We start from the raw sequence: 26,806 nt of genomic DNA, 5'->3' as shown, positions 1-26,806 counted from the left end.
CAAATATTCAGCATGCATCTGAATATTTACAGCCTTTCTTTAACATGATTGTAAGTTGAATATCTTAGATTTTGTGGACCATTTGTGACAAAACGAAACTTTCCTGTGGAAAATTCTAACCTTACTTTTTCCCTTTCCCCTGATCTACAGAGCAGCCCCCCCAGTGACAAAATGGACACCACACACAGCCACTGCCAGTCAGCCCATTGATGTTTTAATGGCTCTTCCCACCGACATCATGAGTGATTCTTTATCACGCCTGTCATTAGCCAAACAGAAGCAAGTCCAGTGAGTGAAGTGGTCAGTGAACCCTCAGATGAATTTGTTGACCTAACAAACAACATAACTGAAGCTGCTACTGACCCAACTGCAGCAAAGGACACAACTGAAATATCTTTAGATGAGCCCTCAGATTCTTTGTTGACATATTGGGAAGTGAAACTCGGGCACCACGAGAGGAAGGTTGTGGTAACAGATGTTAGTGTTTGCAGCAGCAACAGATAAAAGCGAAGTGACCAGCAGTGTTACAGATCCACCTGGTGTTGGGAAACAGGAAGCAAAAGAAGGTTACACTACTCCCATCATCAACCTCAGTAGTGATTCCATCAGTCAGCAAAACGCAACAGCCACCCAGCATTGACAAACTTGCTGACCCTTTGGTTGACCTCCTTACTGATGTACCACCCGCTGCTGATGGCCAAAAAACCCAGCAGAGCAGCAGTCGATCTGTTGAGGATGAGGGATCCGACTTGTTTGCAGACCCACTGCAGATTAAGTCAGCCAAACAGCCACAAAAAAAGCCTCTTTGGTGAACCTGACGAGGATCTGTTTGGGGAGCCACTGGGTGCCACTACAAAGAAGACGGTCAGTAAGGAGCAGAAGGACAAATCTGTCACATCCAAAGCGGCTGGTGGTGATAGTGTCAACATAGCAGGGCCTCTAGAAGTGAGTAACCCTGCAGAACCTGCTGATATCTTTACTGAAGAAGGCACCTCTACAGCGTCAAGCATTGGGAACACCAATACTGTCAATTCCAAGACCAATGGAGTCCACACTGAGGAGGAGACTGATATTTTTGCTGGTGGGTCCACTACTTTTACTCTTTAGTTACATTATAAAGATTTAGTTTTCCAACCTGTGTAGAGCCCAAGTTGTACATTGGCAAGCTTTTTTATAAACAGATTTAAACTAAGCATTCATAATGACAGACAAGTAACAAGATATATGACTGACCTGTTTTATTACCTGCATCTTTTTGTAATATGTGCTCCACCATGACCAGCTGCAGAGTGGAATAAACCTTCCCCCCTCATTTCTCCTTTTGTATAACCAAATCAGCTTGACAGCAGCCATGGCAGCTGAAAGCTTGATTTTGCATTTGTATGGTAAACAACAAAGAGTTCTGTTGAGTTAATGAATAATGACTTGTTAGGATTACTTAAGCACTGACATCCACTACAAACAAATACTTTATTTCTAAACTTTAACTATCGTTAAATTTGTAGTTTTTTGAGATTCTAACATAATGGTAAACATACTGTCCCAAATGTAACAGTAATATTTTCTGGAAATTAGGTAAAAGAGGGAGAATAACAATGTAACATAATGGGTCATATTTATTTATTCAGGTCAAGGTGAAAAGCTTTATCCCCCAAATAGAGAAAAACAAGCTGCAGTTTATAATGAAGTACTGTCCTCTCTGGGTCAGTGTCTTATTCCCATACAGTGAAATGTCCCATGCAAAAAAGTACATAATGTAATGCAAATGTCTAAGATAGGTGGTTAAATGCTGTTTAAAAAAAAAAAAAAAACTAAACTTTGTACTGACAGTATGTGGAAGTCCAGCACTGATACCGTACATAGAAAAGCCTGAAGCTCAGCGGGTGGAACGGGTTGACCATTAACCTTAGTGTTGATGGTCCCTCTGACCACAAGTGTGCTGACATATACAAATGTTTATGTTCAGATTGTGTACAGGACATTTGTAAATACACAAATGCAGACATATAACAGGGATTTTAGAGCCTCATGTTTTATTTTGGAGAGCAGAGGATGTGAAATAAATCATGGAAATCTGTCTGCACAGTTCCATTCAGCATGTGAAAACCTTGGTCTGGTTTCTTTTTTATTCTTTTTCTGCCTAACAGAAGCCACAGTGGAACTTTCTCTGGACAGTCCGCGTAGTGAGAGAAAGAAAGAGGTGACAGCCAAACCGTCTGCGCCCGCTCCCTCTGTGTCGGCTGCTGCCAGCCTGGCCAAGCCACAGTCTGCTGCCATGGAGGAGGTACATACATGTCTCATCCCAGAGTGAAATTCTGAAGAAGTATATGGAAATCATGAAATTGCTGTTCCACGTATCATTTATTCAATTATGACAAATCCACAGAAATATTTGAGTTTTTAAATTTGGAAAATGTGTGAGAGTCATAAGCCACTTTTGACCAGTTTTTACACAGCCCTACATCGAATAAGTTTTACCTCCACAGTGGCTGTTTTAGTTTTTACAAGCATCCACAATTTCGGTCATTATGAATTTCAGTTGGAGGAGGAGGAAGAAGAAGAAGAAGAAGAAGAGGATGACAAATTTGACATCCATGTCTCTGTCAAAGACCCTGAAAAAATAGGTGAGATTCATGATTCGTGTTTTGTTCTGAATAACCCAGATATAATAAACTGATGAAGTACCATTAAGGAAATTCACATGCTGCTGACTTGAAAAAATACTTAAATAAAATATTTATAGTAAGTCAGTAACTGAGTCCTTAAGTCTTTGTTTGTTTTCATCTGTTTCAGGGGATGGGATGAATGCTTACATGGCCTATAAAGTATCCACACAGGTAAAAACTAACACTGACAGTGTTAAACCATTTCTTTTGATGTCCAGCTTTATTCCAGTAGTCAGTACAGTTACGTCAGAAAACTAGTAAGTCACGAAACTCAAAAGCTGTTATGTGCATAAAAAATATCCAATAATACAAAGATCTAAAGTGAGGAAATTGTGTTTTTCAGACCACTCTGTCCATGTTCCGAAACAAGACATTCACAGTGAGGCGACGCTTCAGTGACTTCCTTGGTCTGTATGAAAAACTTTCTGAAAAACATGGACCAAATGGATTTATTGTGCCTCCACCACCAGAGAAAAGCATCCTGGGTAGGTTAAGGGGCTGATTTACATCTTTTCTCATTATCTGTAGTTTTTAATTTAATATACATCAAAGGTGAAAATGCATTATGTCTTGTACAGGTATGACAAAGGTGAAGGTGGGAAAGGAAGACTCTTCATCTACAGACTTTGTTGAGAGAAGAAGAGGTGCTCTGGAGCGGTAAGAGGAAATTATTGCTGTCCCCCACATCTGATAAATACATTTCTTTAAAATCTAATCAATAGAAAAGGTTTTATTATGTTGCCACGCATATACAAATGTTTTTTCCACATGCGACAGGTATCTCCAGAGGGTGGTAAATCACCCATCACTTCTACAGGATCCAGATGTCAGAGAGTTCCTTGAGAGAGAAGAGGTAAATAGATATTGCCCTTTTTTTTCTTTGAGCAATGTTTGAGGCATTAAACTCCCTGGTGCACATCTGAAGCACAAAATAATTTACTGTTATTCTGCATCATTCTAGATATCCTAAATTTGACTACATGTGTTTTTTGTCTTCAGTTGCCCAGAGCAGTAAGCACCCAGGCTCTGAGTGGAGCTGGCTTCCTGAAAATGCTAAACAGAGCAACAGATGCTGTCAGTAAAATGACCATCAAGATGAATGAGTCGGACGTGGTGAGTTCGACAAACACCTTCTGTTCACAACAGTTTCTGTTCATGTGATTGTCTCATGTAGCAGATGAGGAAATGTACACGTTTCAGTCCAAAGCAGAACTTTTCAGGCCTGCAGCTAAAGTCCGATGGCACTGTACCAAAACCTGTTAGTGACTTCCCATTAGTTAGACAAGAGCTGTTACCATTCTTGTCTTTTATGATTTATCAGGATTTGGTCTGAGAACAATTTTCATGGAACTAAAAATGTTTTTTGTTATGGCAATGTACTTAAGCCTAAATTAAGGGATACACTGGCAAACACATAATTTAGTAAACTGGTGCATGTCTACTGACAACACTACTTACTGACTAAACCTTTGTGTCTGGTGCTTTTTTTGTTTGCTGTGGTTAAAGCTGACATTTGGTATGTATTTGTTGTATTTAGCAGCGTAGTTGTATAAATACTAAAGGGGACATCGCACTGACTCATAGTGCCTACTTGTCAGACATTTGTGCATAAAATAGTTACTGTACTGAACAGTTTTTTTTAGCTTAATGAAAGTTATGTGTGTGTGTGTGTATATATATATATATATATATATATATATATATATATATATATATATATATATATATATATATATATATATATATATATATATATATATATATATATATATATATATATATATATATTATTCATTAGATTCAGAAAATAAAAAGTAATGCAACTTGATGGTGGAGTTGTACTATATGTTTTGCTGCAGTGGTTTGAGGAGAAGCTACAGGAAGTAGAGTCTGCAGATCAGCAGTTCAGGAAGCTCCATGCACTGGTTGAAACCCTGGTCGTCCACAGAAAAGGTTTGTCGTGGTCTTTTCAATTATTACACATCGTGAGAATTACAAAACATGTTTTGATTCTTATGCCCAACAGTGATGTGCTAGTACTGTTTTTTCCTCAAACCTGTGCACATAAAATCTTTTGCAGATCATTTAGTATTCATTTCAAAGTTTTTGGTATCACGTGGTAAATACTGTGGTAGAAAAGTCATTCTGATTCCATTAATGTTTGGGTCTCGCTCTTCTCTTACAGAGCTCTCGTTAAACACAGCAAGCTTTGCCAAAAGTGCAGCTATGCTGGGCAGCGCAGAGGACAACACTGCTTTGTCCCGAGCTCTATCTCAGCTGGCAGAGGTGGAGGACAAGATGGAGCAGTTACAACCAGGACCAGGCTGAAAACGACACCTTCTGCTTTGCTGAACTCATTGCAGATTACATCCGTCTGCTCGGAGCCGTGAGGGTAAAGAAAAAATCTATATTCTACTATAAATTAAATCCTGGATATCAAAACTCACGCTGTGTTTAATTATAAATAAGACTCATAACTAAAGAAATGAAAACTACACACATCCAGCTATAACTGCTCCACTCATTACAATCTCAGACACTCTAAACCTTTTCATCTGTCACTGTGGCTGTGTGACAGAATGTTTTACTTTAAGAAGCAGGGACAGTACTTTAAAGTTGCCCGTATATGCAGCCTTTCATCTCCTCATTCAGATCTATTGCTAAATAAGAAAATACTTGAATAAAGGCTTGTTATTCTCTTTAGAAAAGTGTTTGTCTCTGCATGGATGAAAAGTAGCAAAGTGTAAACATGAACTCATTAACTGTACACTTCCAACCTGCAGGGGTCGTTTGATCACCGGATGAAGGCGTGGCAACGTTGGCAGGATGCTCAGACCATGCTGCAGAAGAAGAGGGAGACTGAGGCCAAACTGCTGTGGGCCAACAAGCCCGACAAACTGCAGCTGGCCAAAGAGGAGATTGCCGAGGTACAAGCCAGGCCAAAATCAACACAGTGGAAATAACTCAGACCAAGCTGGGATTCCTGGAAGTGCTGGAGTTTGATGTCTTTTTAGTACTGGGGATTCAGTTTTTCATTTGTTCCTAGATAGCTATCATTAGAAACGAGTGGCATGGGCTTTTTATTTTCTGTATAAGAATGAATAATGTACGTATATGATTAATGAATGTATTTGAGTATGAATAATACACTTTAACACTCTAGATGGTACTTTTAACCAACACACTTTTTAACCAATTATGGGCATTTCCCTCTAAGAATTATTTAATTGCAGTGTTTTATCATTTATTTTATATCTGAACACAGGTCACACAGTCACATCAGAAAATGAGTAAATCCCCCCTGAACGATTCACATTAACATTCACACTTCTTCTCTTCTCACTAACAGTGGGAGGCCAAAGTGACGCAGTATGAGAGAGACTTTGAAAGAGTTTCAGCCACTGTGCGCAAGGAAGTCATTCACTTTGAGGTAATGATGTTCAGTCTTTTTATATTCCCTGGACCTCAGTGGACGGCTGGAAATGTTTGTCGTTACTGTTAAACACTTGTTTTCTTTTTTTTTTTTTTCCTACAGAAACAAAAGGCCAAGAATTTCAAAAGACAGATAATCAATTATCTGGAGTCTCTGCTTCAGTCTCAGCAACAGGTGAGTGTGGCTCTTTAGTCAAACCCTTAATACTCTTTTTATAAATCTACAGATGGTTTAGACATTTTAAATGGGAATGATCTGAGTAATTCATTTAAAAAAATGTAAATTTAAAATGTGCGCTCAGAGGAACTTGAATTTCAGATGAGCAGAGAGAGCGTTCTAAACAGAGTTGAAGGGCAGTGAATAGATACTGTGCATCTGCTGTCAATCCCTACTGTTAACCACCTTGTGCATGTGATTTCTGAATGAACCTGACACCGTTGTCTCTTCTTTTTCTTCCTTTTCCTCCAGCTCATAAAGTACTGGGAAGCTTTCTTACCAGAAGCAAAAGCAATCGCCTAATTCTCGCGCACCAGCCTTTTGGATGACATACACTTTACCTCTTTTGCCTTTAAACCAAGGAAAATGTGTGCGTTGTAAAGGGAGATACAATCAACCAGTTTTTTTTTATCACCTTTAACATATAGCTCTGTATTCTATTGTATTAATAATTGTATATTTTCATTTAACCTTCCACAAATATTTTCTTATTAGATGAAAAGAGTTTGCATATACAAAGAGAACATAAGGAGAGAAAGTGTCGATGAATGATTCCATTATTTTCCACGAGAAGGGAAACGAACTGAGTCCGTTCTCAGGATTTTCTCCCTCCTGTGATCATCAGCAGTGGGTAACTGTTTACAGCACGGCTGCTCTCTCGTCAGATATTTCTGGGGACCCAGATGAAGAAAGTGGCCAAGAGCTCACTCGGTTTCTTCTTTTTAATGACTCAAAGGGATAAAATAACACTTAAAAAAATGATGAGCACTTCCACCAGGTGGATAAAGTACTTAAGTACCACCCATGTCTTTCTTTTTTTCTTTCAGATTTAAAGTGCTATTGATGTTGAGGGGAAACGGTGCAGGGTAGAGAGAGGTATTAGATTAGCTGTGGTCGGGGTTTGCATTGTGCTGAAGGTGAAGCTTGCGAGTTTGAAGTTTTGATTTTAATCACTGTTCAAACTTTACTCTTATTACTACACGTCCGTGCCTTTTAACTCAGAATGGGGTTTTGTCTCCAGACACTAAGTTGAGTTCAGTCCAAAAGAATTCAAGAGAAGCTTGTACACAGTTGTGGGCAGAGCAGTGTCTCGATCAGTTACTTCAGAAATCAGAGCTGAGCTTAAAGAACCATCCTGGTGTTTTCACATAGAAGCCCATTCAGTGCATTGATTTTTGTTCCTACTTTGCAGTCAGCATTTGAATTAACTTAAAGTCAACAGGCAGAGACTTGAATCAAGTCATCCTCTGTGACCTGAGTGTGTTTTTGTCAAAGCTGCATCACTGTAGTGTGGTAATCCAGTGCAGTAGGTGTCAGTTATCACTTTGTAAGGCATTACCAAGACATGGTGTCTAACTCTGAGAAGAATAACAGTAAATGCTTCTATTGTATGGATCATCCTTCTGAAGCAGGTTCAAGTCTCAGCAAGTTGTGTTGTATCTCAGTGGAATAAATGGAAACAAGAGGGCACCTGAAGGATAAAATGCTGCTTTTAAGTGTGGTTGTTGATGATGGAAAAGAATACTACAGCTACCACTAACGGTAGTTTCACTATCAATCAAATTTACGAGGCCACGGGAAAACACAGTATACTTTAATGCAAAACTGCGAAAGTAAACATCGTCACTAATTGTTTCATGGGCAGCATTAGGTGAAAACGCTGGAATGGTCCTTTAAAAGTTGGCCTTAAAGCTTCAGAACTGGACTAACATTGACTTGTAGACATGAGAGTAACGTCAAATACTAAATATGCTGATATAATGAATTGAATGCTTCCCCGATGCCTCAGTCTGAAGTGTGACGACTGAGTTTTAACGTCAAACCCGTCGCAGGGCTGCCCTCTTTTGATTACAGCTTTAATTTCACATTTGCACACACATATGAATTGAAGGTGTGCAGCGATGACACGACACTGTGTCATTTATTGTCAGTAAGGCATTGCTTCACTTGCAGACATTTCTTTGCACCCGTTTGTACTTGTCAGCGTATTTTCCGCTGCCGTTACAGCACTTGGTTAACGTGGCGTCATACTGTGTCATAACTTGTCAGTGTGCAGAGCAATGTCAGCAACATGCATTGTGTCATAGGAATCTCTTTCAAAACAAATCAATAAAAGTTGCACTGTTTACACTTGGAGATTTACCTAAGAACTGCAGTGTCTTCTTTTATTTCTCCTCTGTGGTGTTTTTTAATCCTTCTTTCATTGTTGTGAACAACATTTTGAGGGAATTTCTGTAACTTTGCCACTGATTTCCACTTGGACTCATCACTACACTATAACACCTGGAGGGAATTTCACTACATTTAACTCCTGCTGGTTGATAAAGGTGATAAACACTAACTGCAGCAAATATAAAATTACAACAAGACTACAACCCAACTGATGGCAGGAATAAAATATTACAGTTTATGCTCACAACAATGTAAAATGGCATTTATCTAGTTTCCCGTCTCGTGGATGCTGCCTTAAACACAATCTGTCAGATTATCATCACCACATATTTTATAAAAGCGCTCATTGCAGACTGGAGGAAAAAGGGTAAAGGAAGGTTTAGAGTAGCTAGAGGAACTTAAATCTACCTAATCTGTGAAGAACAGTCTAACTACTCACAGACAGCTACAGTACCAGCTTTGCTTTACCATTTATTAAAAACTATATACATTTTTCAGTCACAAACACCCACACACCTGATTTGCACACTTCACTTCCCTAAACTGTGATAAAGGGAAGCAGCAGCAGACCAGTTCACTGTAAGCTCTCACACTTCTGACAAAGTAAATGCTGCTTTAACAGAGAAGGCAAACTGCTGATTGGATTGCTCTGACCGAGGAACTACAAGTAAAGACCCTTCACGTCTTCACACATCATCATGTGACGGTTTGCTACTATTCAACACAAACAGTGAAGGCATCAATACTCTCAAACTCAGTTGGCAGAATATTATGTTCTGTTAGAAAATAAGATGCATATAGGCTCCAAACCACATTCTAGAAAATGTGACATGTTGCACTGGATGGTTAAACGTTAAATCATGCAGAGCTGACACAAATAGATGTTAATGAAGTCCAGGGCTTCAGCACATGTTCATTAAAATTCAGTTCAGTCAGTTCAAACGGTAACAAGCTGGTAAATGATAAAGCACTGATAATCAGTCACAGGGATGGATTGACACTCTCATGCAAGCAGCTTTTTTAAAAGTGATGGTTGGATATAAATAGATCCCATTGGTGTCCACACACGGTAACAGTAGCATGTACAGCACCAAAGACTAAAACGCTATGATTACACTCGTCACTTTGACATCCCAAATCATGTTAAATAAGGGGATCTGCTGTAAATTAATAGATATATCTTTACTTAGTGAGAAGATTGATATTTTACGTCCGTCTAAACAGCCCGACTTGGTGCAGAGGTGATAAAATCTGCCTTCTAGCATGTCTGTACCTCACTAATTAAACAAATGTGATGTTAATTATTGATCTTCGGAGGTGTTGGCAGGGGTTCTTTTTACCTTTCAACAGAGATTCTTCCCTCTCTTTTCTCGAGGTTGTTTTATGTTGCAAAGCCTCTTAAGACACATTTGTGTTTGTGATAGACTGTGTACGTTTAGCTTTATATTTAGTAGACGTTATGATGACATAAGTCATAAGTCAGTGCAGCTGATGTCCCCTTTCTTTATTCCACATTCTTTTCAAAATGTGGCTCGTTTATTACCCACAATGCAACTCCACAGCCAACAGTTGGGTTTTGGTTTGGAAGTTTTATGCTACACTAAAGCAATGTTGGCACAATAAAAGAGCAGTTAACGGCTGAAACTCTCTGACGTGAACTGTTCTGTTAGCAGCTACCGTAACTCTTGAGTTGCTAGCTGCAAGCAGAGACGAGGACCAGACTACAGACGGTATGCTCCCTTCTTTTTAACTCCTCTCACCACAACTTCTTTCATTTTCCAACTCAGTGATGGACAAGTCTGCAGAGCACGACACGCTGGTGTGTAAAATCAGTGCATGGAGTTCCCCTTTAAATAATTATCTATGCTAATAAGGCTGAACACTGCTAGGCGTGGTCAGGACAGATATATGAGTACAAGTTATTCAGGTGATGCAGCAGTGTGAATCCAAAGTTAAAAATAACAACAAGTGTAAGAATAGCCAGCAACATCCCGTTCCCTCTTTCACCTCAGCACCAGTTAAGTTGACAAACTTAAACCTATAAATGTTGATATCTTCTTACACGTTTTGTTCAAATTGTTTGAATGAAGTACACTTGCAGAATCAAGTTGTGTGTGAACTGGTATTAATGGATTCTTCGTGCAGAAAAGCTTTTATAAGTTACTTTTAATGTGATGCAGAGGACTGTCAGTTGTAGAAGGAGCTGCATTAATGCAGGGGGCTTAGTGATACAAATAACTGCAAAAGAAAAATAATGACAGTTTCCCCCGCGTAGTAAAAATCAAATATTAGGAGGCAGCTGTAATTTTGCCAAAGGTTAGATTAAAGAAATATTGACACATCTTTACATAAGACTGGACCTAATTAGAAATATAGGCAACTGACATAAAATCTGCAAAATTCACAATATTTCACTTCACTTAGTTGTTGGGAAGGTCCCGGTATTCATGCCAGAGTACCTAGCACCATCTGAGCCTTTCAAGGCAGGATTGTTTATTGACTTCCATGACAAAAGAAGCAGACAGGATTCATTTCTTCTTGGCTCAACTCCACGACGAAAGAAATGTCCTCTTAGTACTCAGCACTTTCACTCTCCAACGATAAAAGACAAAGACTTTATGTTCAGAGCTGTTTAGGGTCCAATCTCCTTATTGAGTCAATGCCACCGCTTCGTCCTGCGCTTGGTTTGGCTGCCGTGTGAGGAGAGGCGCTGCTTGCAAATGCAGAAACAGGCATGTGTAGTGATGGAGAAGCAGCTAAAGTCTGAAGACTGACGCTGGATGTTTGGAAGTCTAGAAACGTTCACGCAGCTCCAACTCACAAATCAGCCTTTATGTTGCTCCAATGGGCCGGTTTTCATCCACGTTGAAGACGAACTGGTGAAATGATGAAAGCGGCGGTTCATGAAGCTTGTACACATTCAATAGGCTTGAGACCAGGCTGTGGTCTGTCTCAGGCCTACTTTAGAAAAGTTCGAGCAACGAATCTAAGAAGCCCTCCGTGCTGGAAGAAGGTAACATCCATTTCAGTGTCGAAAAGTGCGGTGACGATGAAGGACTTTCCTTGGCTGGTCTGTAAAAAGACAGATACAGAAAAATGACAACGCATCTTCATGAATCTGTTAATAAAACACATTTACAGTGCTCCACTTATAAATACTCACATGTGCTACTGTAATATGAAATACGACAGAGACATAGCTACAATCAATGAAACAGGGTTCTGACAGTGTGAAGACGTCTTGTCGTCGACAGGCTGCTCCCTACCGTGACAGTGAGCTGTTTCCTCGGACTCAGAGTATCTGGCAGAGTGATCGTGAACTTCTCCTTCCCACTGAGCTCCAGTGAGTCGGCGTTCTGGCCGGGCAGGAACTCCAGTGGCATGATGCCCATTCCCACCAACTGGTTCTTGTGCAGCTTCTCGAAGCTCTCAGCGATGACCGCGCGTACCCCCTGTTGGCCCCCGGTAAGCACGTGAAGAGTCATCAAAACGGGAGTGGACAGACTGACTAAATAAATCGTCTGCTATAACCTGGTGATTGTAAAGTGGCCAGTGGGACGTGTAATGTGTGTGTGCTGTAGTTTACCAGCAGGTATGGTCCTTTGGCTACCCAGTCCCTGGAGTTTCCAGAGCCGTAGTCTTTGCCAGCCAGGATGATGAGGGGAATGCCGTCTCGCTGATAGCGCTCAGCTGCCTCAAAAACATCCAGCTGATCATACAAACAGGTAGAGGATGGGTTATCAGCAGCAGGTCCGATAAGTCGGGGCAAACAAGAAAACAACAAGCAAAGGTCACGTTTAACCAAGCTAACAGCAGCTTTGTACAGGATCGTGCGATGTAAGGAGCTACACAGAACCTCTGTCTAACATCTGAGTCAGATGGTTTCCACTCACTGTCTGGCCTGAAGGAATGTGCAGAGTCTTGGGGCCTGATTTGCCAATGAATCGATTTTGGAGCTTGATGCTGGCAAACGTGCCTCTGGTCATGACTGCATCATTCCCTCTGCGAGCGCCGTACGAGTTAAACTCCCGTGGTGCCAGGCTGAGGAGACATATTCAAACTCTTTTAGCATATGCAATATATCTAAATGCAACGCTGCCAGTCACCATGATGTTTGTGTTTCACTACAAAAACAGAACACAGTACAACACTGTTGCTAAGCAGAACTGCCTTGCACATTCTTTGTAAGTGGTTTTGTTGGTAAATGTGATACCCACATGTGTGCATCTCATCCATGCTGCATCTTTACAAACATAAAAAGGAAGTGAGTTTGGTGATGTATGGTTCAACACTTTGTGCAGGGTGCAGCTAGGACTGGTAATATAATGATTAAACAAAATTGCACAGTCACACAGAATATTCAGAATCTCAGTAATTGTTGCCTGCAGGATGAATTTTCCACAAGACAGTCTGTAAGTAGAACCTGTGATTGATGGTTGAGCTGTGTTACTTATGTTCTATAGACGAGTTTCTCTCAGTACTGAAACCGACCGTTTGCTCTGCAGGTATTTGGCAGCTGCGCTGGCCCTGGCGATGCTGCCTGCTGGTGAGATGTGGTCCGTGGTCACTTTGTCCCCGAGGAACAGTAAGGCATGAGCATTTTCTATTGACTGAGGAGGAGGCACCTCCTTACTCTGAGAGAGAAAAGACGAGCGGAGAAGTTGTTGATTGGTTATTGTTGTTGTACTGGAAACAACTGCAGTTCAACATGAGGAACCAGAAGGTCTTTGTTAAACTCACCAACTTGCTGAAGAAACACGGTGAACGGATATATGTGGACTTGTGATCCCAGGGGAAAAGCACAGAATCTGGACATTCAATGTTGTTCCAAAATGTGTTTCCTTTCTGGAAGAGAGAAGAAAAAACACATTGATGTAGCTTCAGTGACACAGTCATGAAAGAACACAGGAGCAGTAATGAAGGTTCTCCTCCTCACCTCCATCCTTCCCCTGAGGTCCTTAAAGATGGAGGAGATGATTGTGTCCTCTTCGGTCTGTTGGACCTCCTCCCTGGACGGCCAGATATCACATAGATACACCTCCTTCCCCTCTGGTGTCACACCTGCTCAAACAACAAGAAGCACAATATTAGTGTCTAAATAATCAAACAGGTGTTTCCACCAACATCTGTAACACCATGTTCTGTTCTGTAAGAAGTAAAAATAGATTCAGATGTACAAATGTTATGCTAAAAAACTCATCAGATGTAATGAGTATCAGTGCAGTAGTTTAGATCGACAGCTGCCTTTAACCGACACAGCTTCATTTTTTATCTGTTCTCTGGTTAACACGTCTGCACAAGACACTGAATCATTACAGGCTGCCTCACTATAATCCCCCAAAGTCCGAAAATCCTGTAATGAACCTCAGGTTTGACTGAAACAGCTTAACAGCACTACTGACGTATGACGTATGTCGTCTTTACCTAGAGGTTCTTTCTCAAAGTCGATTCCCACAGTGCCCGCAATAGCATAAGCCAACACCAGGGGAGGGGAGGCCAGGTAGTTGGCACGCACACAGTCACAGAGGCGGCCTTCAAAGTGCCTGTTTCCAGATAGCACACCACAGGTCACCAGGTCTCCCTAAAAAAATAAAAAAACAAAGGTACTGTAAGGATTTGATTGTTTGATACACTTTACTTTAACATCCAAAGCGAAAGAAACCAAAGTTAAAAAAAGTTTATGGCATCATCACCTGTTTGATTGCGTCTACGACGGTTTCTTTTAACGGTGCCGTGTTACCTACACAGGTAGCACAGCCGTAACCAATCACCTCAAACCTGTCATGTAAAGGAAAAACACAGTGTTGTGTTGTAAAGGAATTTAATCAAACTTCTGTTGCTTCAGTGTAACACAAGCAAACTTTCAACAACAGTTTTAATGGTTCGACTGTGATCATGGCTAAGTCAATTATTGCTGTTGACGACACAACAACATGATCTGCACTGTTACTAATAAACTATACAAAATAAAAAAAAAAAATGAAATTTCAAAATCAGGATTGAGCTGCTCCAGCTCTTCACAAGGTCAAACGTAACTGACTAACTCAAACTCAAAGATTAGTATGTTTCAGGTGGCAAATCAATGACAGCGTCAGCGTTACCAAGAAATGAACGCAGCTCTGGACAAAAATAGAGGTGGTGACACAGCATATGCTTATTGAACAATGCTGTTGTGAATGTGAGCTGTAATAAGACTATAACATGGAGCTTTTTTTGACCAGGCAGTGTATTGTTTCAAAAGACCACATTCTGGATGGGATCTAATTATCTTCTGGTCTGTTCTGGTACAGTCTGGCTGTTCTGGATCATCTCTTTTGTCAACACACACACACACACACACACACACACACACACACACACACACACACACACACACACACACACACACACACACACACACACTTTTTCTGCCGATTTAACTTAGTGTTAGTGCGGTATTTGTGTGTGCTGTCACTGTACTGTGGACAGATGCGTACCCAAGCTGACTTAAGAAAGGCAGGACTCCACTGGTACTGAGGTAGTGAGTGACCATGCCACTTCCAGGAGCTAAGCTGGTCCGGATGTAAGGTTTGACAACAAGCCCTGCCTCCACTGCCTTTTTGGCCATTAGACCTGAAGAAGAAGACCATAAATACTGATATGTTACCTGGTGTATATGCAGCGATTAGTCACACTTACAACTACACGATCAAAGCCACTTGGGAACAAAACAACCACAGTTTAAAAGCTACTGCATGATTGACAATGAACGACAATACACACGTTCAGCATAATTTAACCATCAACTGATATTGGAACATTTTCAGCAGAAATCTGATCCGAGTCCTTTTTTGACTCTGTCCTTTACCTGCAGTCAGCATGACAGACGGGTTGCAGTTGTTAGTGCAGCTGATAACAGCAGCGATAACCACTGAGCCGTGGGCCAGCTCGTACTTCTGACCACAGTGCAGGAACGGGACCCGGGTCTCCTGCTTCTCCTTGGAGATGTTAAAGCCTTTAAATCCCACCTTCAGGGAGAACAAAAAGATGACAATCACCATTTTTCATTATATCCCAACTATCTGACTGAATCATACTTATAAATCTTTGTTTTGACAAAGTGTAGACATGTTACCTTCTCATCGAGACAACTCTGAAAGTCTTCTTTCATGTTGCTGACTGCCACTCTGTCCTGAGCCCTCTTTGGTCCACTCACATATGGCACCATAGAGCTCAGGTTGATCTCAATGACCTACACAAACATCAGTGGTTTCACTTCATTCTCTCTGATAATGAGCTTGTTGCACACAAAAATGGGCCACAGATGATTAGTTTAGATTAGGCATTACTTTCCCTGAAGAACCATCTCTTTTACAATCTTGACCCAAACAAATGTCCCATTAAGAAGAAAACAACCTTGTTTTATTGCACTTTTTAACTGTACATAAATATTCCAGACAATCAAAGATATAACTACAGCACATGTTGGGCAGTACAGCTCAGATTCAAATGCAAAAACTACCTCAGAATACTCGGGGTCTTCAGAGGGATCTTCATAGCTTCGGAAAAGTTTTACAGCCTTCAAGTAAGACTCCAAGACTTCAAGTTTTTCCTGGGTAAAATCTGGAAGGAGAATTAGGACAGGTGATGTTTTTGAAGATTTTAATGTGTTGATTGTACTGTCTTCAACAGTTGCAAAACTAATAACTAATAATTCTCATTAACTCTGGTAAAGTGCAGGGCAGTGAAGAAAAGCTCCTAAAAACAACAGCAGGTAGCGTTTGTCTCACTCACTTGTCTTTTTAAAGTGCTTGAGTGTGACTTGGTCGACAGGGAAAAAGCTGACAGTAGCATTGTATTCTGGGCACATGTTGGCAATGGTGGTTCGGTCAGGGGCTGATAGCTGGGACACACCAGGTCCAAAAAACTCTACAAACCTTCCAGCGATCCCAGCTTGCCGCAAGTGCTGGAAAACAAAAGAACAAAATACAACATATTACTACACACTTCAAGGCCAAGATAAATGCTTTTAGTGCCATCACTATGACATCTACGGTAAAAGAATGGAAGTGTTACCTTTGTGATACCAAGGACGATGTCTATGGAGGTGGTTAGGGGGTTGATGGTGCCCAACAGTTTGCAGCCCACCACTTGAGGAAGGGTCAGAGATAATGGCTGGCCCAGCATCACAGCTTCTGACTCGATTCCCCCAACACCTAGTAGACGAAAAGCAGCATACACAAAAAATATGAAGTTGAAAGCATTTTTAAGTGCAGGTAGAATTACTATCACCTATCACTGTATTAGGAACACATGTAAATCTGCTTATTTGTGCTCTTACTCAATTAGCAAATTATGCTGCAGCAGTGCGATTCATAACATCATGAATGTACTTCAGTTAATGGTCATGTTAATTATCAAGATGGGGAATAAATGTGATCTTTGTGTGTACAGAAGTTTGTGTCTGAGGAGAATGGCCAGTATTGGTTGAGCTGTAAGAAAGGCTACAGTAACAGTACAGTAACTCAGATCAGTATTTCAAGCAGCACTCTGTAACAAACAGTTTCTGGCTGGTTTGACTTCTTTTTAGGATACGTTTTTCCCTATCTAAACTATTTTATTTCCTGTCTTTACCCCTCCAAAGAGGAACTAACAATCACATTTGCGAAACTTGCCTGGTAGACAACATATGTAAACAACTAGTGAGAACTTTACCCCAGCCCAGGATGCCCAGTCCATTGATCATGGTGGTGTGAGAGTCAGTTCCCACCACGCTGTCAGGGTAGATGAAACCATTGCTGATCTGGACCACTCTGGACAGATACTCCAGATTCACCTGGTGGACTGCACCGATGTCCGGAGGAACCACATTCACATTCTTAAAGGCTTTTGAACACCACTGTTTGGCAGACAGGAGTGTGGCAACAGTTAAATATAGATTTTGTACTGTTCTAATTCTGCACAATATTCGCATTTCTGTTTGAGGGGCCAAGTGTAAAAAATTATTAAAAGAGTTTACTTTGAAAAGTAAAGTATTAGAATGTAATAAATGCACATCTGTACCTTAAAGAACTGAAGTCTCTCTTTGTTTCTGATCAGTTCCATTTCCTGATTCTTTGCAGATGTTTCAGTTCTGCAGAAAAAGGAGCATTTCAACATCAAACATGCTAAATGTAAACTTATGTCTTAAAAATATGTATAAAAAAAACATCAATCTGCAATTTTACAGATTTAGAAGAACAAACAAATAATGAGCAAGCAAAATGAACAGAACTGCTTTCATCCAACACTGCTCCCCATGATTTGAAGGCCAGACATTAAAAGCTGTGTTCTTGAAAACTCACTCAGATACAGGCTTCAGGTGGAAAGGGCAGAGGAGAGGTGTGTTCTCTATCTGCTGGACAGAGGCTGGAGATTGACCCGAGGAGGATGGAGGGTCATTACAAGCAGCTTTACTACAGGAGCCTCGCTGGCCTCCACACTGTGAGCCTCCTCTGGATGGAGGCCTGGAGGGTGTGGAACGAGAGGGACCGTGGCTTTGGTTTGGGCCGTCCCCTCCACCAGGGTTTGGGGCATTCTGTATGGCACTGTGGACAAAACATAAAAGAGATTTGTATACAGATTACTCAATTAAATCAATGATCTGTTTGACTAAAAGTCATCACAATAAATATTTTGTACTAATTTAACATTCAGTGGAATAATAAACAAGTCCAGTGATGTAACAAATTTACTTTAACTTATCAGTAAAGAAGGCAGAAAAATTAAAGATATGTATAATTTCAAACAAACCATTTGCTATAATCAATCTGTAATGAGTGATCTACGATGAGGTCTGTGGGGCATTTGGGGTTAACCAGGCTGGGGTCCAAACCATGTTTGGCCACAGCGTCCCTCATGGCTGCCAGGTCCACCATGGCGGGAATACCACTGTTAAAAGAAATCATAGGAGGACAAAATTAATGGTGCTCATTTCATCTCATTAGATTGCAGTGAATTAGCCACTTTACAATCTACAATCCATAAATCAGCCAACTGTTTCCACATTTTATCTAGTGTCACTAATCATATAAGGTTCTGTCAGGGTCAGTGATTGGCTGGAGCTTAATTTTGCACTGTAAACATGTTTCATAGCATTTACAACTGGTGTTGACATAAATCATGCGAAACTCACGTGAAGTCCTGGAGAAGGACTCGAGCTGGGGAAAACGGCACCTCAGCTTTATTCTGCTGCTGCTGCCAGTCCAAGATGCTCTGGACATCACCTTCTTTTGTGTAAAAGCCATCACAGTTACGAACAGCTGCCTCCAGCAAGACACGGATGGACAGAGGCAGTTTGTCTACACAGGGCAAACAAAAAACAATATACCATAAAGGGGCAATAAAGTGTGGACTATTCTTAACTAATCGAGACTTACTTTGATTTATAAATGTTCTTTGTGCATACAAAGGCTGTCAGAAGAGGGAAAACATATATAAAATCTCTGTGCCCTTCCTGAACTCACCATATCTTGGATCATTAAACTTCTGTGGATTGAAGAACTTGAGTCCACCATGTTCCAGTGTGTCTATCAGATGGCTGTATGGGTGCTCTGCAGAGGGGAAACAGAAATAATGGTCATTTACAAAGAACTAAAGCAACTCAAATATTTTTTGTGCTTTGGAAAAGCTTAGCAACAAGTAGAACAAAGAAATACATTATTGACATTTACCAGTGGAAAACTTTTCACAAAAAGACAAGGATTAAAACTAGATCTAAGAAACTGGCAGGACGCCTAGATTCTTCTGTACCATTTCTGCTCATCATCTAAAGAATTGGCTTATTACATACCGTATAGTATTAGTGGTTATTAATAGCAGTGTAGTTGATCTCAAGAACAGCTAAACCTTGATGGTACTGTGAATTAAGTTCTTGGACAGTATAAAACTTAAAATTGTATCTTTAGAGTAGGTTTAGGGCACCGCACAAATGCAGAACAGAGTGTAATGAAAATATATTTATAGTCTAATTCCATCTTTGGTCTGTGAGCATAGTCAGTTAATGCAGCATGTTGTTACCGTTTACTACATTTTAAAATAAATGATTGCTGCAGCCCTGAAAACATGTCTCATAAAATACAGTTAGTAAACATTTCTTAGTTTAAAAACCAGTTCGTAGGTTTAGACCTAAAGGACCTGGTTGGTAATAAATTCAACTTGTGGTTGTTTAATGTTGATTAAATTCTATGTGATGCTAAACTCAGCAAGTACTGAGCCCCCATGGATACAGTATAAGGCAAAGGTCTTTTGTGTCTTGGTATTTCTCCCTGGTCTCTCAACAGGAAATGTTGCTGTAACGTTGGCTCTCAGGTTACTGGCTTTGAAAGCAGCACTTCAGTGACCATTATAAAACTGAACCTGCATAGAACACACTGGACTAGCCCAAATACGTTCTTTAGCCTGAATTACACTCATAGTTTGCAGTTTCCTAAAATCATAAATGTGGGATTACTGAGCAAATGAAAAAGAAAGAACGTCCTCAAGACCAGGCAATCCTGGAAAAGCAGAGATAAAAGTCAAGGCCCTCACACATATCTGTAAAAGAAATGTAAGCACACATTTCATGGACCTGTTACAGTCTAACTCCTACAAATTTGAAAATAAACCAGTATAGACAGTATTTTCTTCTTCTGCAGTATTTGCTCTAAACATGTCCAATAGTGCAGCAAAGGCATCATCGATGCTGATGAAGATAAAGCAAATAAACAAAGCACTATAATTTAGCTCAAATTACCTAAGCAGACATAAGCCTGTTTGAAACCAGTTAATGCCAATGCTCATATGAGAACTCTAAAGTGCTTGAAGTGCAAGGAATTATAATTCAAAAAGATGTTTACATCCATCAAAATGAACATTCAAAACAAAAATATGTATGGATTTCACTTTCTAGTCAGAAGACGCTGGTAGATCACTGCCATATTGGGGTCCTGTTTTAATTTTCCTTTGCCAGTGAAATGCTTTTGTCTGCAGTTACATGGCTGTATACAAAATCTAAATACCATAAACTAACACAAAGCAGGTCAAATAATAAATATATAGTAATACGCATGACAGGAGAAACACAGTCTGATCAATAGTGAAATCTACCATGGAAACCCGTTTTTTACTAATAAAACGGACGTTCAGACTTATGAAAACAGTTGACAAATATTAGCAAGGAAAATTACAACCAAAATCATTCAGTGACACAACATCAAGTGCAGGTTTGCTTAGTCAGTGTCATTTACGACCGTGGTCCACAGGTCTAAGAGATCCCTGTCAGATAAGTGACAGTAAAAGCCACTCTTATAACTCTACAATTGTAAGATTTAACAAAAAGCAGATTAGGCGACTTATAACAGTGATTATTACAACACAGCGTGGAAACATAGTCTTACATAAAGTCATCTCTGCATGTGTCCCGATGACAAGGTATGGAAGACAACTACAAAGCTAGCTAAGGTTCAACTTGCTAACACTGCTCCTTATCGTGAAGCACCTTCTCCCTACCCGAGTACTTATCGTGCTACTGGCTAGAATAGATAACACAAAGCAAAGTTATTAATGCACAATTTAAGCATAAAATGTGTGGTGAAGATGTGACAGTGTGAACCGAACAAATCAACCTCTGGCTTTCAGCAGCACGTTAGATAACTAACACTTGTACAATAAGCACTATCGAGCTAGCTAAGGCTAACATTAGCTTTCATGTCTGACGGTTCGACGCCGGTTCACATCATGTCTACCAACTAAAATCCAACGACAGCCATTCTCAAGGGAAACACGTTTTAACCCTCGTTCGTCTTTATGGGTGAAATGCTGATCGGTGACAGCTTGCTCGGTAATGTTAGCAGAAGACCCGTCTTTACCTTTGACTGGGGAAGTGAGCGCCATGATGACTTCTGAAATCAACACGACCCGTTCTGGAGAGCGAGCACGCAACCCACGCAAGAGTCGAGCCGACCAATCAGAGCACAGAGCCCCGCGGCCACGCCCTCTCAGAATGACTAGCAAAATAAAAACATTAAAAATAAAACTTTTACAAAAATACTGGTGTTAAGTATAATTTGTAGGTACTTCCAAATTATATTTTAAATATCCAACTACAGTTCAGTGAGAAATATTGTTCTCTTTACCTCACTGTTATTCTCGGTACATATAATTATCATTGCGCTTTTAATGCAATTTGTATTATGTTTTGTTGTGATATAAATCATACTCAGTATATAGTATATATTGTAAACTATATAAACCACCTTATATAAAATGTAAATATATGCTAAAGTAGTACTAGTGTTACCTCTGTTACATGATACCGTGCTGTAATGTTATCAACTATAATATAATGTGCAATGTTACTCTGCTGCATAGTTAATACTTTTTAAAACCTCCCAGCAGATCACTTTTGAATTTCTTAAACTAACTACTTGACACATAAATACGATTCTGACCACTCCGCAGCACAACGAGCACTTGAACTATTCGTTTGTAAATTGGTTGTATGTGTTATGGAAACTCCTAGGTTTGAATCTGTCCCTGAATGCATCACTGGAAGTTCCTAAGCGTTAGCTAGCAAAAAATAAACATCGATGTAACAGCTGTAAACAGGAGGGAAAGTTGTTTTAAGACCAGATTTTTACACCTTGGAAAAGTTTGCAATGGCCACAACGGTACACTGCCCCGGGGACAAACGGGGCTCATGACCTTTCACCTTTGACAACGTTTGTTTGCAGCAGTAAGTTAGCTAATGGACGGAAGACGTGACCCACCTTGTGCTGTTAGCGGAGCAGGCCATATGATTTTAACAAAGCAGCTGAGTTTGGTAACGAAGCGGAGGGTGAACCCGGAGTCTAACACCCCGTGACCGGTGAGTTTAACCCGTGTTTTACGGTAGATCTCCGCCACACAGCAGAGTAGCACTCGGGTGGTTAGCTAGCTAACACACACACACACAGACAATGTGACATTGCACGTGTTTCCTCGTTTGCTCCAACTTCTGTGAGACATACACAACAAAGTAGATGAAGTAATTAACTTAGCGTCACACCTGGCTTTGTTATGAAACCTCTAATTGACCAAAACGAACCAGTTCTTTCTGTTATGCGAGATTCTTTATCATAATCATATCGTCCTTTATGAATACATGCACACAAAGTTGTGCCCTCTAACGTCATTAGCCTGGTCTGTGTGGTCAAACTAGTCCGTTTTGGGATTTTTCTTTTTATTTTAGACGTTTTAGCATTAACCTAGCTCATATCAGCTACCCTGTAGCATGCATGAACCATGTTATTGTCGCATATGCTTCTGCACACTGTACTTCCGTGTGTTCACTGTGAAAATCATTGCACCTACACCTGCAACAGGTCTGTCCAATTTTAACCCTAAATATTACAGAATATACAGAACTTTAAGCATTTTGTGCAAATGTTATGTACATATTGTGCAGGTTACGTGAAAAAAGTAAATATTTTCTCATAATACAAGTAAACAGAAATAGAAATGAACCTTTCTTCATGTTAATGCATGTTTACTTGTATCTCATGAGCCTCATTTCATGACCAAAAAGAAAATCAAATGGTGGCAAAGTGACTTTGAGGAATGCTTTTAAACCAGTTGTCTTGGTAAGAAAGACAGTTTCAGTTTCTTCAATAACGGCACAACAGCAATTTCCTGACTCTAAGAAATGAGAATAGAAACTGCAGCAGTTCACAAACTTTCAGCTTATCATGTGATCATTGTTCAGAAACCTGTTTAATATACAAACAAATCAGTTTTCAATCTAAAAAAACACCTTAGGTCATTACTGTGTCTGTTGTTATAGCTAAAATTAATTAAGTGTCAGCAGCTTTGATAGCTGAGAGATGCCGGAGTTCATTAAATGTGAATATATTTTTCATTTTTTTCACTTTGTCTCTTGGTGTCTGCAGATATGTGGCTTTAGGGAGCGCTGCCCTGTCCGGCACCATGCAGCAGAAAGGTGCAATCCAGATTATTGAATGGGAGGACCTGGACAAGAGGAAGTTTTACTCTCTGGGTGTGTTTATGACCTTGACCACCAGAGCAACTGTGTACCCGGCTAGCCTCATCCGCACTCGGCTCCAGGTTCAAAAGGGGAAGAGCCTGTACTCTGGCACATTTGATGCGTTTTGCAAGGTCTTGCGATCAGAGGGTGTGTTTGGCCTCTACCGTGGATTCATGGTCAATACATTCACCCTGGTCGCAGGACAGGCTTATATCACTACCTATGAACTGGTGCGCAAGTATGTGTCCCACTACTCACCCAGTAACACAGTGAAGTCAGTGGTGGCGGGAGGGGCGGCATCCCTGGTGGCGCAGACCATCACTGTGCCCATAGATGTGGTTTCCCAGCACCTGATGATGCAAGGACAAGGGGAACACCTGACTCGCTTCAAGGCTAAACCCAAAATGATTCTTGCAGCAAGTAAGCGCAGACTGACCTTTGGGCAAACCCTTGACATTACAATGCAGATATTTGCAGCAGATGGATTCAGAGGATTTTACAGGGGCTACGTGGCAACCCTTCTCACGTACATCCCGAACAGTGCACTGTGGTGGCCTTTTTATCATTTTTATGCAGGTAAGTCAACACTTTGTTAGCTGTGTTTTTACTTGCTTCTACATGATTATGTTCAGAGTGTGAATAGAGTTGTAGCTCTATACTAAACAAGTTAAAGCTGTAAAAAGAATGTGAACTTGCTGTAGTTGACACATATTATCCTTACGCTGTTTTCTTATCTTGCAATCCCAGAGCAGCTGTCCTTGTTAGCGCCTAGTGCGTGCCCCCACCTGATTCTGCAGGCTGTGGCAGGTCCAATGGCAGCAGCAACCGCCTCCACCATCACCAACCCCATGGATGTTGTTCGGGCAAGAGTACAGGTAAACTCTAAAAGCCACTAAAGCTCACCACATGAATGTTGGAATTGTTTTTTATACATTGCTCCTTCAGGCAGGTTTTCTTAGGTGAAAGTCTGGAGTTTATGGCAGGACTTCACTTCTTTCCCTCATCAGATGGCATCAGTTGAAATTACGGTAGTAATAAATATAGTAGCTCCACTTACTGGGATATTGACACTGCTCATGATCCCGGTGTTACATGCTGATTACAACACATTATGACCAATATGACCACCAAGTCCATTTTATCAGGTATTATCGAAGTTTTAGTTTTGTAACACAAACTTCAGCAGATTTGGAAACTGTAAAAGAAAATCTAATATGTCCTTGAAAGATGATATTGGAAGTTTTATTTTTTTAAGGTGATTTAACATTTCCCTGTATGCTGTAGGTGGAAGGAAGATCGTCTGTTATCGAGACTTTCAAACAGCTGCTGGCAGAGGAGGGCGCCTGGGGACTGACCAAGGGGCTGTCAGCCCGCATCATTTCTTCCACACCAACGTCAGTGCTTATTGTCGTGGGATATGAAACTCTGAAGAGACTGAGCCTACGAGCTGATCTGGTAGAGTCTAGACACTGGTAAAAAGCCACAGGGAGCCTGAGCAGCCTCGAATCAGGCTTCATCTCAAGTAAAAACCCAGATCTGTCTCTGCTGTGTTGCTGCTGTCACAAACCTTCTGACTGAGTTCTTTTAATGCGGGTATGATGACGATGATGCAACGGAGTGAAAGTGGTGACGTTTATCTTTAGGTACACTTGGGATTTCACAGGCATTGCCATTTTCTGTCTGTCCAGCTCTTCTGGCTTTTTTTTCTTTTTGCTAAACTGTCGATATGAAATGTAAAGAGATGAGGAAATGTGATCACATTTAGCCAAAACCAAATGCAAACTACTAAAACTTTACCCATGGAGAATTATGGAATTAGTTTTTACTTTTTTGTTTTTGCAAAATAAGTTGGACAGTTCAGTAGGTAAATTAAGTCCCTTTGTGAGTCATTGTTCCTATAATGTATAGTATATTTTAGCAACACAGAATGGTTGTCAGTGTTTTTAGGAATTGTGTGGAAAGGAACTCTATATATGCAGCAAATCAGAGTTTTTACTTTATTTTATATCTTCAACCCAGGCACCCTACGTCTAGTTAGTCTGTAAATTGCAGGTTTTTCTTTAAGACCATCTGCAGCGAGGTCAGTATAATATATCTTCCATGTGCCAAAATATGGAGGCACAAATGCCACATTGCACTGGTGGGCAAGTTAAACATGACAAAAGAGTTTGTTATGAGTGCATTCCAGTGAAGGGACGCTTTTGTGCTCAGAATCTCACCTTTCTTTAGGCCTAAATGAAGACAGAGAGTGAAATGTGTCATTGAACTGTGGAGAAAGATTGATGTGTGATATTTCGTAGCTATATTTCCCAAATTATCTGTATAGTATGTTTGATGTTCTATTGACTTAAATCTCTCTATAGACGTCTTTGTGAAATTAGTCTCACATTTGTGCACATTAGTTTGACAGTCTTTAATGTATGTGCGGTGTCCTGTGATTAGGTGTCCAGCAATATGTGGAGCCAGCCGTGCACGTATAATGATGTGTTCCAATCAAGCAGGTGCTTCAGCTTCTTATCTGTGTAAATTGACTGAACAAAGCAAAGTGGAGCTTGGTGACAGAAGAAGAAAAGTGTAAATGTTATGTTACAGGCCTTAGACCACATCCAGGAGGTGGGATTCCAGTATTTCATTCACTAGCCACTTCTGCTGTTGATAATCATGTTGTATTCTGTGCATTATTTGCACTGTTGTGATGACTGGGGATCAAATCTGCAACCATTTGGTTACAGGACAGATACTTCACTACTTTTGCTGTTTGAATACAGGGAGAGGGCGACAAAAACCTAACTCCAAAGTTGCCTTCAGATTTCACCAGTCACTTAATAAGTGTGTGGCACATCGCCGAGCCCTTTCTGTGTACTGTTAATGTTATTTACACTCTTCCAGTTGAAGAAGCATGTCAATGCAAATACATTTAGATTTATAGTACTGCCAGGAAGCACAACTCAGTCAGGTTTGGCACTTAGTGCCCTGTCTTTTACAAACTGTTTCCATGTTTGCAAACAGCAGACAATACTCAAGGGAATATGAACGATGGACTCAACATTTCCTCCTGCAAGTTTCTGAAAAGCAAAACAAGTGGACATTTGTCTGAAAGGAGGAAGTGCTACACATGTATTTACCTGTTGTTTGTGTCATATCTTAGTATTGTTAAAAGTCCAGTTTGATGTGTTCAACATTGAGAACTTGTTGACGTTTGACAAAGAAATAAAGAATTCTGGTGGATAGTAACTAGTACCATCATTTGTATATTATAGACATATAGAAAGTACTACATGGCTGTGGTAAACCTGCTGG

The 26,806-nt window shown here is 40.4% G+C and overlaps 2 protein-coding genes and 1 pseudogene across 3 annotated transcripts; 2 read left to right on the top strand and 1 right to left on the bottom strand.

The window, feature by feature from the left end:
* Positions 1 to 474: 474 nt before the first annotated feature.
* LOC113165369 lies at positions 475 to 8,451 on the top strand (annotated as a pseudogene).
* Positions 7,594 to 21,419, bottom strand: LOC113165368 (iron-responsive element-binding protein 2-like). The gene is made up of 22 exons (XM_026364790.1): positions 21,354 to 21,419; positions 18,972 to 19,058; positions 18,641 to 18,806; positions 18,259 to 18,396; positions 17,811 to 18,053; positions 17,530 to 17,599; positions 17,182 to 17,365; positions 16,543 to 16,682; positions 16,261 to 16,432; positions 15,989 to 16,089; positions 15,602 to 15,718; positions 15,335 to 15,494; positions 14,964 to 15,099; positions 14,181 to 14,265; positions 13,912 to 14,068; positions 13,424 to 13,548; positions 13,228 to 13,332; positions 12,979 to 13,121; positions 12,381 to 12,528; positions 12,074 to 12,196; positions 11,754 to 11,939; positions 7,594 to 11,559 (listed from the first exon to the last, which is right to left on the bottom strand). The coding sequence occupies exons 1-22, from the start codon at positions 21,376 to 21,378 to the stop codon at positions 11,446 to 11,448; spliced, it is 2,925 nt and encodes a 974-aa protein (XP_026220575.1). The 5' UTR covers positions 21,379 to 21,419; the 3' UTR covers positions 7,594 to 11,445.
* A 588-nt stretch (positions 21,420 to 22,007) lies between these two features.
* LOC113166419 (solute carrier family 25 member 44-like) lies at positions 22,008 to 26,740 on the top strand. Of its 2 annotated transcripts, none has more exons than XR_004463385.1 (4): positions 22,008 to 22,351; positions 23,412 to 24,082; positions 24,259 to 24,381; positions 24,791 to 24,927. XR_004463385.1 is itself a non-coding variant. In XM_026366547.1 (4 exons), the coding sequence occupies exons 2-4, from the start codon at positions 23,449 to 23,451 to the stop codon at positions 24,980 to 24,982; spliced, it is 954 nt and encodes a 317-aa protein (XP_026222332.1). In that variant the 5' UTR covers positions 22,010 to 22,351; positions 23,412 to 23,448; the 3' UTR covers positions 24,983 to 26,740. The 2 variants fall into 2 exon arrangements, 1 of the variants encoding a protein (XP_026222332.1); XM_026366547.1 differs by having other exon boundaries at positions 22,010 to 22,351; positions 24,254 to 24,381; positions 24,791 to 26,740.
* Positions 26,741 to 26,806: the final 66 nt, after the last annotated feature.

Source organism: Anabas testudineus, chromosome 6 (genome assembly GCF_900324465.2).
Source record: "Anabas testudineus chromosome 6, fAnaTes1.2, whole genome shotgun sequence".
Taxonomy (NCBI): Eukaryota; Metazoa; Chordata; class Actinopteri; order Anabantiformes; family Anabantidae; genus Anabas; species Anabas testudineus.
Note: the sequence above shows the minus strand (reverse complement) of the source record. Positions and strands in the feature narration are given on the sequence as shown.

Excerpts from the sequence above, each read along its gene's own strand:
- LOC113165368 (XM_026364790.1), bottom strand. The coding sequence starts at position 21,378 with ATGGCGCTCACTTCCCCAGTCAAAG. Across the intron at positions 18,054-18,258 it reads CAGATTGATTATAGCAAATG|TGCCATACAGAATGCCCCAA; the intron begins GTTTGTTTGAAA and ends TTTTGTCCACAG. Across the intron at positions 15,719-15,988 it reads AAGACCCCGAGTATTCTGAG|GTCATTGAGATCAACCTGAG; the intron begins GTAGTTTTTGCA and ends ATGTTTGTGTAG.
- LOC113166419 (XM_026366547.1), top strand. The coding sequence starts at position 23,449 with ATGCAGCAGAAAGGTGCAATCCAGATTATTGAATGGGAGGACCTGGAC. Across the intron at positions 24,083-24,253 it reads TTTTTATCATTTTTATGCAG|AGCAGCTGTCCTTGTTAGCG; the intron begins GTAAGTCAACAC and ends TTGCAATCCCAG. Across the intron at positions 24,382-24,790 it reads TTGTTCGGGCAAGAGTACAG|GTGGAAGGAAGATCGTCTGT; the intron begins GTAAACTCTAAA and ends TGTATGCTGTAG.